At 34.2% G+C, this 16,199-nt stretch overlaps 2 protein-coding genes across 3 annotated transcripts; one reads left to right on the forward strand and one right to left on the reverse strand.

Moving 5' to 3' along the window:
- Positions 1 to 2,440: 2,440 nt before the first annotated feature.
- LOC111425161 (glucose-6-phosphate 1-dehydrogenase Zw) lies at positions 2,441 to 6,876 on the forward strand. The gene is made up of 9 exons (XM_023058962.2): positions 2,441 to 2,548; positions 2,612 to 2,664; positions 2,869 to 2,996; positions 3,060 to 3,206; positions 3,267 to 3,481; positions 5,492 to 5,650; positions 5,699 to 6,341; positions 6,391 to 6,551; positions 6,603 to 6,876. The coding sequence occupies exons 2-9, from the start codon at positions 2,658 to 2,660 to the stop codon at positions 6,697 to 6,699; spliced, it is 1,557 nt and encodes a 518-aa protein (XP_022914730.1). The 5' UTR covers positions 2,441 to 2,548; positions 2,612 to 2,657; the 3' UTR covers positions 6,700 to 6,876.
- Positions 6,860 to 12,907, reverse strand: LOC111425162 (isocitrate dehydrogenase [NAD] subunit gamma, mitochondrial-like). 2 transcript variants are annotated; one of them, XM_023058964.2, is made up of 8 exons: positions 12,704 to 12,907; positions 12,588 to 12,644; positions 8,214 to 8,624; positions 8,018 to 8,151; positions 7,730 to 7,961; positions 7,493 to 7,679; positions 7,359 to 7,437; positions 6,860 to 7,056 (listed from the first exon to the last, which is right to left on the reverse strand). In XM_023058964.2, coding segments are annotated over exons 1-8 (1,158 nt in total). In that variant the 5' UTR covers positions 12,761 to 12,907; the 3' UTR covers positions 6,860 to 7,055. The 2 variants fall into 2 exon arrangements, with proteins under 2 accessions (XP_022914732.1, XP_022914731.1); XM_023058963.2 differs by lacking the exon at positions 6,860 to 7,056 and having other exon boundaries at positions 7,355 to 7,437.
- Positions 12,908 to 16,199: the final 3,292 nt, after the last annotated feature.

Here is a 16,199-nt window from a genome sequence, read left to right on the forward strand (position 1 = left end):
CTTGTATGTATGTATGTATGGATTGGGGAGTGCATGCAAAACCGCACGCCACACTTAGGCCCCATTGGGCCCCTTGTGCATCCTCCCATTACACACTCTGGTCACATCAACCAGCCTAAGGATTTACCAAAGGCTAGGACGGCTCCTAGAGGTGCATTCCTGATGTCATCTGTGGTCGGCCATTCCTCCCCGAAGGTCCTCATTCTGAGGTCGGTCAGAGAGGGGCAGTCACACAAGATGTGTTTAACCGTCTCGTCATCCTGTTCACAGGCTCGACAGAGAGGGGAGTCAGCAAGCTTCATGTTTTGAAGGTGCTTGTTTACCTTACAGTGTCCCGTGAGGAGACCTGTGGCAGTGCGAAGGGCACTTTTACCGAGCCCTACGAAGAACTGGGCTGTTGCGGCTGAAGGATATTTTAACAATTCCTTGGCGAGATGACAGCCCGGGGTACGGTCCCACCCGTTTAAAAATTTTTTGTGGGTAATGCGCTTGATTAACTCGATGTGAGTAGCTAAAGAGGGGGTAATTATCGGCTCGGGTGCACAGGGCGCTCTACCGGCAGCACGTTTGGCAAGCCTGTCAGCGTGGTTGTTACCCTTGGAGCCGGAATGCCCCTTAACCCACTGGATTCTGACACGATTGTATTTCGCGGCCTCCTCCAGTGCTTTGTGACAATCCATTACTACTGCAGACGTTATAATAACTCTGCTTAGAGCTAAAAGAGATTGTTTACTGTCTGTGAAAATAGTGAAGCACTTACCCCGCTTGTTGGATTCAACAATGCAGTCGGCAGCAAGTTTAATAGCAGTTAGTTCCGCTTGTATGACGGTGGTGCTAGACCCTAAAGGTTCCGAGAGGCGAATCGGGGGATCGTGAGAGAATACCCCGGCGCCTGCACCATTTCGTCCTTTTGAACCATCAGTGTAGATCTTAAAAGTTCTTCGTTCATCTACTACTGTGGGACTGACGTGGGTGAGGTACTTCTTTGAGAAAACATATTTTGCTGGTCTGTGATCAGTCTTACACTCGAGTAGGGGTGTGTCTAACACTGCTTCCCTCCAGAGTGTTGAACTGCTGCCAGCGTCCTCATCCTTCATAGTTCCTACTGATTGTAGTCTTTTCATGGTTACCAACGCCACTTCCTGAATATGTAGGTTGAGTGGTGGTAAATTTAACATGATTTCCATGGCCGCGGTGGGGGTTGATCGCAGCGCACCTGTAACATACAGACACGCGAGTCTCTGTATTCTATTAAGTGCAGTGGTGGCGGTAGACCTAGAAGTTCTAGTCCACCATACCACCGCACCGTACGTTAGCATTGGTCGAACAACGGCGGTGTAAATCCACAGGGCTATCTTGGGAGACAGACCCCAAGTCCTCCCGACAGCCCTCCGGCACTGGCCGAAGGCGACACAAGCTTTATTAACTCTATTGTCTAGGTGGGATTTCCACGTTAGTTTACTGTCTATTATTAAGCCCAAGTACTTAACTTCAGTAGACAGTTTAAGTGGAGTTTTAGCGAGCGTTGGCAATCTAGGATTGCCAATGTTGCGCTTGCGTGTAAAAAGAACCATTTCTGTCTTCTTGGGATTGACGGAAAGGCATTGTTTATTACACCAGTTCTCAATTAGATTGAGTGCTTCCTGCATCCTATCGAGGAGTACGTTAGCGTACTTGCCTCTAATGAGGATTGTCAGGTCATCTGCGTAGCCAACGGTTTTAAAACCGGCTAGTTTTAGGCGTTTCATGAGGCTATCGAGGGTGAGATTCCACAAAAGTGGAGAAAGTTTCTGGTACTTATTTGGTGGGGGTTTGTAGGTCAATATGTTAGCTTGCCAGATGATAATGTTTTTTTGTATGTCTATGCTGATAGATATTTCATAGATGATGCTCAGTGGATTGATAACAAACTGAAAAGTTTGAAAGCTCTCATTGCTAATTTGACATGCTCCTTTATGTCAGGGTCAAACCTTGCCATTAATTGTACGAGTCCTAAAAATTTCCCATTATTTGAGGTAAATAATTTATCAGAAGATCCTCTGAAAGCCAGATATAAAATCTGAATACATTAAAATTTAACTGAGCTACAGAGGAAAACAGCAAAAAACATCAAAGTATTGCATTTATTGTTGCTTTATGATTATTTTTATGATTTTTACGTTATTAGCTATTTAATGCTTGATCCTAAAGCCACCACTGCTCTAGAGTACTGCAGTTTTTGATGCTTGAGGAAAGAAATTCTGCGATTACTACTAAAAATGTAATCAAAGTATTTGGCATGTTTCCAAGTTGCTGAAGTCACTGATTCTGGACATAATAAATCCAAAATTAATAAAATTCTCTTTATTGCATAAATTCTAAAATAAAATTTTCTGTATATTGGGTTGCATAAACTTTAGATCTAAATTTTATTTCACCTAAAATACCTAGATGGCGCAAAAGTTTGTTTAGAAACTTTTAGAAAGTATTCTAAATCGACTTGTATCATCATTCTCGGTTTATTTCGTTTTAAAATTGCGAGAGGATCGGTATTTCATCTATAATCTAGGTGAGTTCAAGTCTTTGTCATTATCAGCAACAGAGATTTACGTTTTATTTCGTTGTCATCCAGGTGTTCCATCTTAAACGAATAATTTCTAATCCAGTAACCAGGAAAAATGTCAGGTTAGTGTAAAGAAGTAATAAATTTTTTCCTATATTTGCTTATTTCACAATTATCATTGACCTAATATGCTTATTTCATAATTAACATTCACTCCTAGAATGAAGATAGCAATTTCTCACTTAATTATTCATGTAACCTTGAGAAATAAACGTGATCTTTCAATGACACTTTAATCATATTCTCATTTTTTTAATGTTTTATAGCTGAGGTTCAACAAACTGAAGAATGTCTGGATTTGTACAGGAAATCTTTAAAAATCATCGAGACAGATCACGATGGGGCACAATTCGATATGGATCGTCCCCATGCTTTTGTTGTTTTGGGAGCTTCAGTAATTATTAAATATGAAAATGTCCAATGAAATTTAAAACTTTGTTATTTTTTCTTAATTCAGGGTGATTTAGCCATGAAGAAAATTTATCCAACTCTTTGGTGGTTATTCAGAGATGGTCTCCTCCCAGTAGATACAACATTTTATGGCTTTGCAAGGTCAGCAATGGATATTATAGCTCTACGTGGATTGTGCCACAACAATATGAAGGTAAAAACAACTTTTAGACAGATTGAGATTATCACTCAATTTAATCATTTTATTATTTAGGTAAAAGATAGTGAATCTTCAGTTTATGAAGCATTCTGGAAGCGGAACTTTTACATTAAAGGAAAATATGATGACTGTCATGATTTTGAAAGGTTGGATGCTGAAATTGTTGCCCGAGAAAAAATTATTGCCAATAGAATTTTTTATCTTGCCTTACCACCATCTGTTTATGAAAACGTCACTGTTAATATTAAAAATGCTTGTTTGTCTAAAAAGTAAGTTGTTCAAAAAATTTTGATATACTGGGTATTCCATTAAGGGCTGTATCTCAATAATTTGTGAATCCTTATAGCCAATAAGTTAGATGAGCTATGACTTTAACAAGCTTGGATAATACCACATCACTTTTGTATTGCAACATTTTTTATATCTGTCATAATAAGAGATCATATCTCCTGGACCATTCAACCGATTTGAATATTTTTGGTCTTGTTTGAAAGAGCATTTCATTCACTTTTAAAAGATATTTTCAGTAAGACCGTTTAATTTAAAACAAATAAGCTAGAGGGCGTTATCTGCAGCGATTACATATTTTCGTAATTTTTGAAAAAAAAAATTGAACGGAACGGTACTATTTACTTCACAGACCTTTAGTCACAATAAAATTTGCTAAATATTAGTGAAAACCGCGTCTTGATATCTCCATCCATTCTTGAATTAATACGAATTTTGAACATTTTCTTCTATAATTCGAAATGTTGCAATTTTCATAATAATAACTTTCAAAATTCGCTATAAAATTAATTAAAATATCCTCTTTTTAATACAAAAAGCCGTTTTGAAAAATCGCTTTCAGTTCTTGAGAAATAAATTTTTGAAATGATCAACAAATTTCCGAATTTTGCAATTTTCGCCGATTAAGTTTTAAAAATTCGTATAAAATCCATTTCTTGGAATCTGAGTTTGAAAATTTCCCAAAGTGTTAATAAGAGTGTCCTCTTTCCAATGAACCAACCCGTTTTGAAAAATAACTTAGTTTTTGAGAAAACAATATTTGAAGTTTTGATAAAATTTTCGATGTTGCTATAATTTTCAAAATTCGCTATAAAATTAATTTCTTAAAGGATCATTGTGGAAATATCACCAATTATTAATTAAAGTATCCTTTTTTTAATGCAACAATCCGTTTTGAAAAATCACTTTCAGTTCTTGAGAAATAAATTTTTGAAATGTTCGACAAATTTTCGAATTTTGCAATTTTCGCCGATTAAGTTTTAAAAATTCGTATAAAATCCATTCCTTGGAATATGAGTTTGAAAATTTCCCAAAGTGTTAATAAGGGTGTGCTCTTTCCAATGAACCAACCCGTTTTGTAAAATAACTTTTAGTTTTTGAGAAAACAATATTTGAAGTTTTGATAAAATTTTCGATATTGCGATAATTTTCAAAATTCGCTATAAAATTAATTTCTTGAAGGATCCTTGTGGAAATATCACCATTTATTAATTAAAGTATCCTCTTTTTAATGCAACAAGCCGTTTTGAAAAATCACTTTCAGTTCTTGAAAAATAAATTTTTGAAATGATCGAAAAATTTTCGAATTTTGCAATTTTCGCCGATTAAGTTTTAAAAATTCGTATAAAAACCATTTCTTGGAATATGAGTATGAAAATTTCCTAAAGTGTTAATAAGAGTGCCCTCTTTCTAATGAACCAACCCGTTTTGTAAAATAACTTTTAGTTTTTGAGAAACCAATATTTGAAGTTTTGATAAAATTTTCTATGTTGCAATTTTCAAAATTCGCTATAAAATTAATTTCTTGAAGCATCATTGTGGAAATATCACCAGTTATTAATTAAAGTATCCTCTTTTTAATGCAAAAAGCCGTTTTGAAAAATCAATTTCAGTTCTTGAGAAATAAATTTTTGAAATAATCGATTTTGCAATTTTCGCCGATTAAGTTTTAAAAATTCGTATAAAATCCAGTTCTTGGAATATGAGTTTGAAAATTTCCCAAAGTGTTAATAAAAGTGTCCTCTTTCCAATGAACCAACCCGTTTTGAAAAATAACTTTTAGTTTTTGAGAAAACAATATTTGAAGCAATAAGTTGACGTATCTTATCAAAATAATTTCCAGATATTTCTCTTGTCCAGTTTGCCGATTACTATTTTTTCCCAAACCTCGGCCTTACAGTTGTCGAGATACTTACCCTTAATGGGACACCCGTTAGGAGATTTTAATCAGGAAATTTTACTGTACGTTTATTTATTTTTTTTTAATTTAGAGGTTGGACGAGAGTTATTATAGAAAAACCATTCGGTAGAGACTTGGCCAGCTCTCAAGTTCTTTCCGATCACATCGCACGATTATTTACAGAAAAGCAAGTTTATAGAATCGATCATTACTTAGGAAAAGAGATGGTCCAAAATCTGATGACTTTAAGGTATTAATTTAAAATTTTTTTCGATTTCTAACATTTTTCAAATTTAAGATTTGGTAACCGCATTTTCTCACCGACTTGGAATCGCGATAACATCGCCTCAATTCAAATCTCGTTCAAAGAACCGTTTGGCACTCAAGGTCGCGGTGGTTATTTCGATAACTTCGGAATTATTCGCGATATAATGCAAAATCATCTTTTACAAATCCTCACGCTTGTTGCGATGGAAAAGCCGGCTTCGTGTCATCCCGACGATATTCGTAACGAAAAAGTTAAAGTTCTTCGCTGCATAAAACCACTTCAAATGGAAGACGTCGTTTTGGGGCAATATGTTGGGAACCCAGATGGTGAGGGTGAAGCGAAATTAGGTTACTTGGACGATCCAACCGTTCCTAATAATTCGAACACCCCAACTTATGCTTTGGGAGTCTTACACATTAAGAATGAACGCTGGGATGGGGTTCCCTTCATTTTAAAATGTGGAAAAGCTTTAAATGAACGCAAAGCGGAAGTTCGCATTCAATATAAAGATGTTGCTGGGGATATTTTCGAAGGGCAACCAAAAAGAAATGAATTGGTTATTAAAGTTCAACCTGGTGAAGCTTTGTATGTTAAATTAATGGTTAAAACTCCAGGGATGACTTTTGATATGGAGGAAACTGAGTTGGATTTAACTTATGGGAGTCGATATTCTGTAAGATTTAATACTTATTTATATATGAGTGTTATTTGTTTCTTTTTAGAACATAAAGTTGCCTGATGCTTATGAAAGATTAATTTTGGACGTATTTTGCGGCTCCCAAATGCATTTCGTTCGTGCCGACGAGTTGCGCGAAGCTTGGAGAATTTTTACCCCGATTCTTCACAAGATTGAAAAGGAAAATATCGCCCCGATTAAATACATGTACGTTTTTAAAACGATTTTTTAATAAATTTAAATAAATTAAAATTTTAGGTTTGGAAGTCGCGGCCCAAAAGAAGCCGATGACAAAGTATTCAGCAATAATTTCCAATACTCAGGCTCCTACAAATGGAAATCCTCTTCTTTATAAAATAATAACATATATCATTTACAATTTTATTAGGTTAGTTCCAAAAAATAATTAATCCCAGTTTCTTGCAATGTTCTTGTGATAAAACGCAAAGGCGTGTTATTTTTGTTATGATTGAAACGATTTTGTACGTTTGTAATATTTATTGAAACGCAATACATTCCATTTTCAATAACAGTCTATTGTTTTACTTCAAAAATAAACACCAAAAAATAAATCTCATTTAAAAAATCAACGTTTTGCGCATGCGTAATTTTTTAAATGTACACTAATATACATACATTAGTTATAAATAATATTAATAATAAATAATACTTAACATTCGTTCACCTGTAGCAGTAAACCCAAAATTTTCCTCTGAAAAGAAAAAAAAAGAAAAAGAACGTTCAAAAAAAATGTTACATTTCAATTTTTAAAGCTTTTAAGAGTCTCGGTGCGTAAAAGCAAGAAATGCGTGATCAGAAGCTTTGTACATAAATGGCCTGAAAAAAAAACCACAACCAAACTCAAAATAAAAATTAATTAACGAAGAAACGGCAAGCAAGACGTCAAGAATTGAAGAAACGTGCGGGCAAGCAGTGTCGTTAGTCAAAATCCACAACAAGAAGTGTGTTAATAGTTTTTGAGACAGAAAAACTTTGCTGGGTGATTATTATTACCAGGCGCGGATGTCTGCTTGCAAAATATGGTCAATTATGCTTTGAACCACATCTGTACTGCTGTTTGATCCTCCCAAATCTATAAAAAAAATTAATTAAGAACTCATTAAACACTAAAATCATCACTAATTTACCTGGAGTACGAATATTATCCTCACAAATAGTTCTCAAAATAGCATTTTCAATTAATTCGGCATGGCGGGTGTGTCCCAAATGTTGTAACATAGCCACGGAAGCATTTAACATCGCAATGGGGTTGGCTATGTTTTTTCCGGCAATCGCAGTTCCGGTGTTACGAGTTCCAGGTTCGAAAATGGCGTACTAAAACATCGATTTTTACTGAATTGAAATTTTGTTCATCGAAAATTTACGTGATCCCCATAATTCTTTCCGCATAAAAGTCCAGCGCCTCCGATTAATCCGCAAACGACGTTCGAAACAATACTTCCGTAAAGATTTGTCATCATCATCACATCGAATTGGTGTGGGTTCGAAACGAGTTGCATGCAACAGTTATCGATGATCATATCGTTGTGTTCTATGTCTGGGTATTCTTTAGCGATGCGACGGGATGTTTCTAAGAATAATCCGTCGGATAATTTCCTTTAATTAAAAAAAAATTTTATTAAAAAAAATTAATTTTTTTTTTCTTATTTTACATAATATTTGCTTTGTGTATTGTTGTAACCTTTTTTCTTCCATTCCTTCTGGCGTATTCGAAAGCCCATCGTGCAACTCGTTCTGAATTTGACTTAGTTACCACTTTCATGCTTTCAACAACGCCATCAACGCTCTAAAAAATTAAAATATAAACCCAAAAAACAAAAATAAATAAAGATTTCTATTTAATAACACCTCATGTTCTAACATAGCATATTCCCCTTCCGTATTTTGACGAATAATCATAATATCAATATTTTTTTGTCTGGCTTGAACCCCGGGGAACGATTTGCAATGCAAAACATTAACATATAAATCTAATTCGTTCCTAATCGCAACATTACGCGATTGAACCTCAGCGCTTTCGCTTTTCGTCTCGATGTTTCCTTTAATAGCAACGCCGTTTCGTTTAATTGACGTGATGGCGTAGTCTAGTTCTTGGTTATCATCACTTTTCGGGTCAATATTAACTACTTGGAAATCTACTGGTGCGCCGGCATATCGAAAAACATCTTTTACATAATTCATAAGTTCTGGGCCAATACCGCTACCAGGTAACATTGTTACTGCATGTCGACCACCATATAATGCAATAGGAATTGGAGTCTAAAAAAATAATGTTTTTAATTTATTGGAGTTATTGAACTAAAATTAACTATAAAACGAATTAACTAATAATACAAAAAATTAAATTTTAATCCTAAAAAATTTTTTAGAAAGATACTACTTTGGAAGCCAATTGGAAATTCCATTCCTCGAAATCAACTTATCCACATTTTCAAACAAAAAATCATTATCATGGTGAAGTAACGATCTCCATTCAGGCTTCATTTTTGAAGGAGTAAGGTCCAATGATGCCACCAGCGTGTGAACCACACCAAACGGTGCATTTTTCTGGTTGGAATGAAGTCTGTTGTAGATTGGTTTCACTCCATATGCGTCAATTTTGTTTATTAACAAACTCGTTAAGCCAAAAATTAGCCTCATTTTGCCAATTTCTCTAGAGCTTTGATGATGATGGTCTTATGGCTTTAATTCCTGCACCAGTTGGATCTTAAACGAGTGTAGCTCAAGATCCTTGCGCAAAATTTATGTGAATTGATGACTGATTTTCAAAATAAATCTGGATAATTTGGTAGCGTTGTTGAACCGTCAATTAATAACTTTTCATTAATTTTTTCTATATCAAGCATAGCACAATTGTATAACACCTAGTAAATACTAATTACTTATTTTTAACACCAAATTAAACGAGATAATGTTTTGCAGCTTTTCCCAATGGTTCCCAGTGCGGTTTTTGAATACAAGATTGGTCGTTGTGGGGCAAATAGTAAGGAGCTTTAAACGTTGTTAAGGGGAATCGCGCTAGCTCCGACCCTGATACCATAAATCAGTTCTTCATAAACTCGTTGCCCAATTTGCCACGCGACAATGAAATGTATAATTTTTATGTGGGTGCTTCTCTGTAGGTTATTTCCCCACTTGTTGAAAAAGGTTCATGGTTCTGCTTCTACCAAAGAAAGCGAATGTTAATCACCTCAAGGACCTTCGTCCAATTAGTATTTTACCGATATTGGCAAAAATTACAGAAAGAGTAATTTTACCGCCTGCACACTCAGGTTTTAGAAAGCATTATGGCTGTAATACAGCTCTATTGAATATTGTGGACGATGTCATACGAAGCACAGACTTTGATTGACTTGATGTCTGCCATACTTCGCTACATTGGGTTTGATGATCTTGCATCGGGGTTCTTGTACAGTTACTTGTCGGGCAGAATGCAGTGTGTGAAGGTGAATAGTCGCGTTTCGACAACGTCCAGTGTTTAATTTTGGATTCATTGCTATACTCACGTTACACATCGCATTTTAACAGATACATAAAAAGTTGTAATCATCATTTCTACGCGGATGACACCCAGTTTATATATCTTTTCTGCCGTCGGATCTCGATGATGCTTGTTTTGGTCTGATTTCGGATATAGAGGCTTTGGAGCTACTGCCTTTGTCTGAATGCTGCTAAAACAGAGCTGATTTTATTCGAGCCAAGAAAGGTGATAAGTGACAATTCTGTTCGGGATCGGGTCAAGATAGTTGTCAACAATCTAGTATTGAACTTTAGTACACTGCTTCCGCGTATGCTGCTCTTAAATTGATTTATGGCGGTCGGTCGTTCCTCAAATCTTTTGGTGTTACCGCACTTTAATTATTGTGATACATTGTATGATTCATGTATTTCGTATAGTAATACGAAAAAAAATCAGAAAATTCAAAATTCTTGCTGTTCCGCACAAATTAAAGGATTTGAGTTGGCATACTTCATTCGGCGATTTTGTTCTTTAATATAATTACTTTAAAGAAACCTCCATACTTGTTCAATAGAATAAAATTTCGTACTGATGTTCATACCTTGAATTATATCCATCATCGCCAGCTATTTAAGAAATGCTTTTCATACCAAAAAACACATATTCTTAATGATTGCCATGAATTATAAAATGTAGCACTTCTTTAAGTTGTTTCGTCACAGAATGAGGGGCCGCTTGTCTCAAATTCGCATTGTAGGGCGACAGGGATCGGGCAGTTTGCGTTTGGTAATTGATTATGATTTCATTATCATCTTTTTCTTTTTCTCTCTTGTATATTTAGAATTAGTTTTATTAGATTTGAGTGGAAGAGCAGGTGCTGTTACGGCGGTAGCTGAACTACGCCTAATTTGTCCTGGCTTAATTTATAATAATTTTATGTATACTAAGTCAATGTACAGGTGTCTAAATTTCGATGGGTTTGCAGGGTATCTCAGTTATTATGAAACTTTTTATTCTGAACTACTTTTTTGTGAAACTTACAATGGTGCAAACCAAATATTCATAGCCCTCATCGTTTTTACGATTTAAATTTCGAAATTTACGATTTTCAGACACCTCCTGTATCTCGGCTATCCGGAAACTAAGTAAAAAAGTAAAAACGGCTTCTAATAGATTTTTTCACGTGGAATCCAATGGTGCACGCAGAATTTTTCTAGTCATGACGGTTTTTGAGTTATGTACACAACTCAAATACTGAATATTCAACTTCTAAAATACTTAAAGAGTTAAGTATTATAACTCAAAAACCGTGATGACTAGAAAAATTCTACGTGCACCATTGGATTCTACGTGAAAAAATCTTCGTTTTTATGTTTCCGGATAGCCGAGATACAGGAGGTGTCTGAAAATTTTGAAACACTCCCTGTATATCAAAAACGAAGAGGGCTATGAAAATTGGCTTTGCGCCATTGTAAGTTTCACAAAAAAAGTAGCTCAGGTTCATTCTATCTTTCATAATAACTGAAATATCCTGCAAACCCATCGAAATTTGGACACCCTGTACATCTAATGGGACAAATAAAGTCATATTATTATTATTATTTAGCATAGTTGTTGGTCTGTCTGATGTAAAAGTTTCTTTCAGATGTTCAGCAAACAAATTAACTTTTTCTTGATTGCTCTTAGCCTAATTTCCATTATTATTTCGAATTGGAGGTGTATGTGTTTTTGGAACTTTCAGTTTTCTTGTTGCTTGCCACAGAGAATAATCAGTACTGAATAATTGAATATTATTTTCTTTGTGGCTATCTGTTAATGCTCTTAATTCGGCTGTTATTTTGTTTAATTTAGTTTTATCACTAGGAATTCTATTGGTTTGCCATTTCTTTCGTGCGTTCTGTTTTTCTGCAATTTTGTTTCTAATGAATTTAGGGTAAATATCAGATTTAGGTTTTGGTGTCAAAATTGGTGTTGAGGCCCAGGCTGCGTTTTGTATGTCTTTTAAGAACTTTTCTACATCATTGTCAATGTCTTTGTCCGGAATTTTACTTCTATCTGTTGGCCAGTAAGTTGGCTTCCCAGTGGAGAGTACATCACAATTAAGATCTGTTATAACTTTAGCCCTTCAAAAGTTTAGGGCCTTAATGAACCTTAATATTGCTACAAGGTCTTGTTTCTTTATGTCGGTAGGTGTCAAAAGAGCTTTACCAAAAATTTTTTATGCAATTACACAGTATATGTTCAGCCATTTCTGACTCGTCGTTGCGAAGTCGACAACTTTGATCCTCAGCTTGTCCAATGTGGATGAGGCGGTTTTTAGGGGCGCGTGGCTGGTCAGAAAAGCTGAGAGCGTCCTTAGATCCCCTTTGCTGAAGCATAAGGGAGGTTATCATACTGGAAGTGGTTGGGGGGCGTTTTCACTGCCTCTTTGACCAGCTTGTCCGCCTTCTTATTGCCCTCAATGTCTCTGTGTCCTGGAACCCACCATAAAGTAATCTAAATTACCTTTGCATCTATCCCTTTTATAAGTTTAAAGAGGTGCAGAAGTTTATTGCAAGTACTTCTGCTTGAAAATGGTTATGTCTGAGCTGATGGGCAATTTAATGTGGATCTGCCTACTCTGGATCCAACTATCTTTGAAGCATCCATGTACCTAGGGCTCCTCTTTTTAGTAAAAAAAAAGTAGAAATAAAACTACATCACTAGGCTAAACCTGAATCCTTCTAGTTCTTGTTATTTATTATTATTATTTTTAAACTTACTTGTTTTCGAACTAATGGTGTTTTATGTTGAAGTTCAAAAGCTGACATAGTAGATGCCTTAAAAAAAATTTATTACTCAATAAAAAAAAAAAAATTATTAATTTTAATAATGTTACATTTCTGAGTGTTCTTCCCAAGTCGACAAAACGTTTTCCAAAAACTGTGGCGGCCATTGTGTTGCAGAATCACTTTTTAAAGTTAAATTTAGGGGAAAATTTTTTTAAAAAACACTGTTTATTTCGCCTAAATTTGGTGGAGAGCCTCTTATATCATCACATGAGTAATATAGGTTATATTCGATATTTACGCCATCTGTGAATAGATAAGCGGGGTTTATTTGAGTAATTAGTTGTTAGATGGCGCCAAAAATGTATATTTTTTTAATCCAAATAGATATGGAAATGCAGTTGTCATGGTAATAAATCAAGAATCGGTTAAAATTTAAAATTTTTGCTCTCATATTTCATTATCTAATCTAATTTTGCAAAACCGGGAATTACAATCTTATTACTTAGGAATCAAATTGTATGCACAATACAGAAATTTGAGAGCGCGTGTACAGCACGTTCTTATTACAAAAACAAATACTTTTTTAAAGCTAAATTACATCCAATGCATTTTATGACTTTCAGAAATTCGATTTATAGTTTTTCATGTTCATTATAAACCAAAAATAGGAGATATCGCATAAATTACCATCTGGTTAATAGACACGTAAATGCACTTCAATTAGCGGTTAATTGTAATGACGGAAAAGCATGTAACAAAAATTGAAATGCGTTCGTAAACATTTAGACAATTAAAGTGATTTGTGTACGAACTATATGACGTCAAGTTAATGACCAGAAAAAGAAAGCATTTATAAGGGTTTAATGAAATAATGAACCATTTTTTAGGTTTCAATCGCTTCTAATTTTCGAATTACCTTATTGAACCCCTACGATAAGAAAATGTTGCAAAATGATCTTTTCGTTATCGGTTATAAAACCGTACTTATTAATTTTTGTTGCCAACCAGGAGTATATTTATATCGTTTTTTATAAATCTCCAATAATAAGGTGCAATGCGATAACCAGACGGGGTATCCTATTGTTATTCGCGTCAGGTTTTTGTATCCTTAAAACATTTTCAAATGCGTACGAAGGTCAATAATTAGAATATAATCGCGGAAGGAAAGATAAAGAAAATTAATTTAAAACAAAAATTTTAATGAAGGAACGAAATTTAAATGGAAAATTTAATATTCAATTTCCTTTAATCGCACTTTTTTTATTCAAAACATCCGAGTGTTAGGTATTTATTATATTTTAATGAGTTTCGATTATTTTAATTGCCTTGATATTGTGGCTGTAATTTTGAACTTTAAACAGCAAATTTTTAATTATATAAAAAAAGGTCGATGTTGCATCATATACAAGGAAATAAGAATTCCGGGTTGTTTATTTTTGTTTGTTTATCTTTAATATTTTTTCGTTACAAACAGAGAAAGAGTGTAACCTTGAAGGAAACGAGGAGAGTTATTGATTTATGCACCTCGTGTAAACGGTCAAACACGGAGGAGGATTGATTGTTTATTTTTAATTTTTATCAATAAATTGCAAATGGACCTTAACCCCTACGAATTACCGCTAAATAAAGTGTCATTTTTTCCAGATGATACCAGATTTTTAAATGTAACGAGTTTAAACAATAACATTAAATTTACAAACGATAAACGATAATATAAATAAAATCGATAACAAAATTAAAAAAAAAAATTTATGACCTTGATTCAAATCGATAATATTTTTCATAATGGTTACTTTTATATTTGCAATTCTGCAAATTTATGGACACTCAACAAAATAGCAGTTAAAAAAAAATTTTTTTTACAATTTTGTTATTATTAATATCTTTTTCTGTTATTTGATAAGTTTTATTACGAAAAAGTTATATTTTAGACAAAATCATGAAAAACAAAATAAAGAAATAAGAAAAATAAGATCTCAGCGATTCTTTTAAATCATCATAATTTTTGACATAATCTTCATTAATTCCCTAAAGTTATACTGAGAATTTCATATAACTTGCAATATATTAATGCAGTAATAAAATGCAACATAGCTTAATAGTATAGGAATTGGGTTTCTAGTTCTAGGTATAGTGTTAGTTCTAGTTTTATACTAGCACTATCACTAGAACTAACACTATATCTAGAACTAGAATCATTCGGGTTTAGCCGCACGTCTCTCAAGACGGCTAAACCAGAATGATTTTAGTTCTAAGTATAGTGTTAGTTCTAGAAACAGTACTAGTGTGAAATTAGAACTAACACTATACCTAAAACTAGAATAATTCGGGTTTAGCCGCACGTCTCTAAAGACGGCTAAACCCGAATGATTCTAGTTCTAGGTATAGTGTTAATTCTAGTGATAGTGCTAGTCTAAAACTAGAACTAACACTATACCTAGAACTAGAAACATTTGGGTTTAGCCGCACGTCTCTCAAGACGGCTAAACCCGAATGATTCTAGTTCTAGGTATAGTGTTACTTCTAGTGATACTGCTAGTCTAAAACTGCCTGAAGACGCACGGCTAAACAATAACATAAAATTTACAAACGATAAACGATAATATAAATAAAACCGATAACAAAATTTAAAAAAAAATTGTGACCTTGATTCAAATCGATAGGTTCGATAATATTTTTTATAATGGTTACTTTTATATTTGCAATTCTGCACATTTACGGACACTCAACAAAATAGCAGTAACAAAAATTTTTTTTTTTACATTTTTTATTATTATTAATATTTTTGTCTGTTATTTGATAAGTTTTATTACGAAAAAGTTATATTTTAGACAAAATCATGAAAAACAAAATAAAATAAAATGTTTCAGCTTTAATTTGAGATATAAATTGTGTCTTAAGTCTCAAAAATAAGATCTCAGCAATTTTTTTTAAATCATCGTAATTTTTGACATAATCTTTGTTAGGGTTTGTTCCCCAAACTTATACCGGGAATTTCATATAACGTGCAATATGTTAATGCAGTAATAAAATGCAACATAGCTTAATAGTACAGGAATTGGGTTTCTAGTTCTAGGTCTAGTGTTAATTCTAGTTTTGCACTAGCACTGTTATTAGAATTAACACTATACCTAGAACTAGAATCATTCGGGTTTAGCCGTCTTGAGAGACGTTCGGCTAAACCTGAATATTTCTAGTTCTAGGTCTAGTGGTAGTTCTAGTTTTACATTAGCACCATCACTAGAACTAACACTATACCTAGAACTAGAATCATTCGGGTTTAGCCGCACGTCTCAAGACGGCTAAACCTGAATGATTCTAGTTCTACGTATAGTGTTAGTTCTAGTGATAGTCTAAAACTAGAACTAACACTAGACCTAGAACCAGAATCATTCGGGTTTAGCCGCACGTCTTTAAAGACGGCTAAACCCGAATGATTCTAGTTCTAGGTATAGTGTTAGTTCTAGTGATAGTCTAAAACTAGAACTAACACTAGACCTAGAACCAGAATCATTCGGGTTTAGCCGCACGTCTCTAAAGACGGCTTGTTACTTCTAGTAACAATGCTAGTGTGAAACTAGAACTAACCCTATACCTAGAACT

The sequence above is a fragment of the Onthophagus taurus genome, chromosome 8, assembly GCF_036711975.1.
Source record: "Onthophagus taurus isolate NC chromosome 8, IU_Otau_3.0, whole genome shotgun sequence".
In the NCBI taxonomy this organism is placed as follows: domain Eukaryota; kingdom Metazoa; phylum Arthropoda; class Insecta; order Coleoptera; family Scarabaeidae; genus Onthophagus; species Onthophagus taurus.

Bases quoted from the DNA above. Each gene is read 5' to 3' on its own strand.
- LOC111425161 (XM_023058962.2), top strand. The intron at 3,207-3,266 runs GTAAAAACAACT...TTTATTATTTAG, and splicing joins TGTGCCACAACAATATGAAG to GTAAAAGATAGTGAATCTTC. The intron at 5,651-5,698 runs GTATTAATTTAA...TTCAAATTTAAG, and splicing joins CAAAATCTGATGACTTTAAG to ATTTGGTAACCGCATTTTCT.
- LOC111425162 (XM_023058963.2), bottom strand. From the start codon at position 12,760: ATGGCCGCCACAGTTTTTGGAAAACGTTTTGTCGACTTGGGAAGAACA. The intron at 12,645-12,703 runs GTAACATTATTA...ATTTTTTTTAAG, and splicing joins TGGGAAGAACACTCAGAAAT to GCATCTACTATGTCAGCTTT. The intron at 7,680-7,729 runs GTAAATTTTCGA...TCGATGTTTTAG, and splicing joins GAAAGAATTATGGGGATCAC to TACGCCATTTTCGAACCTGG.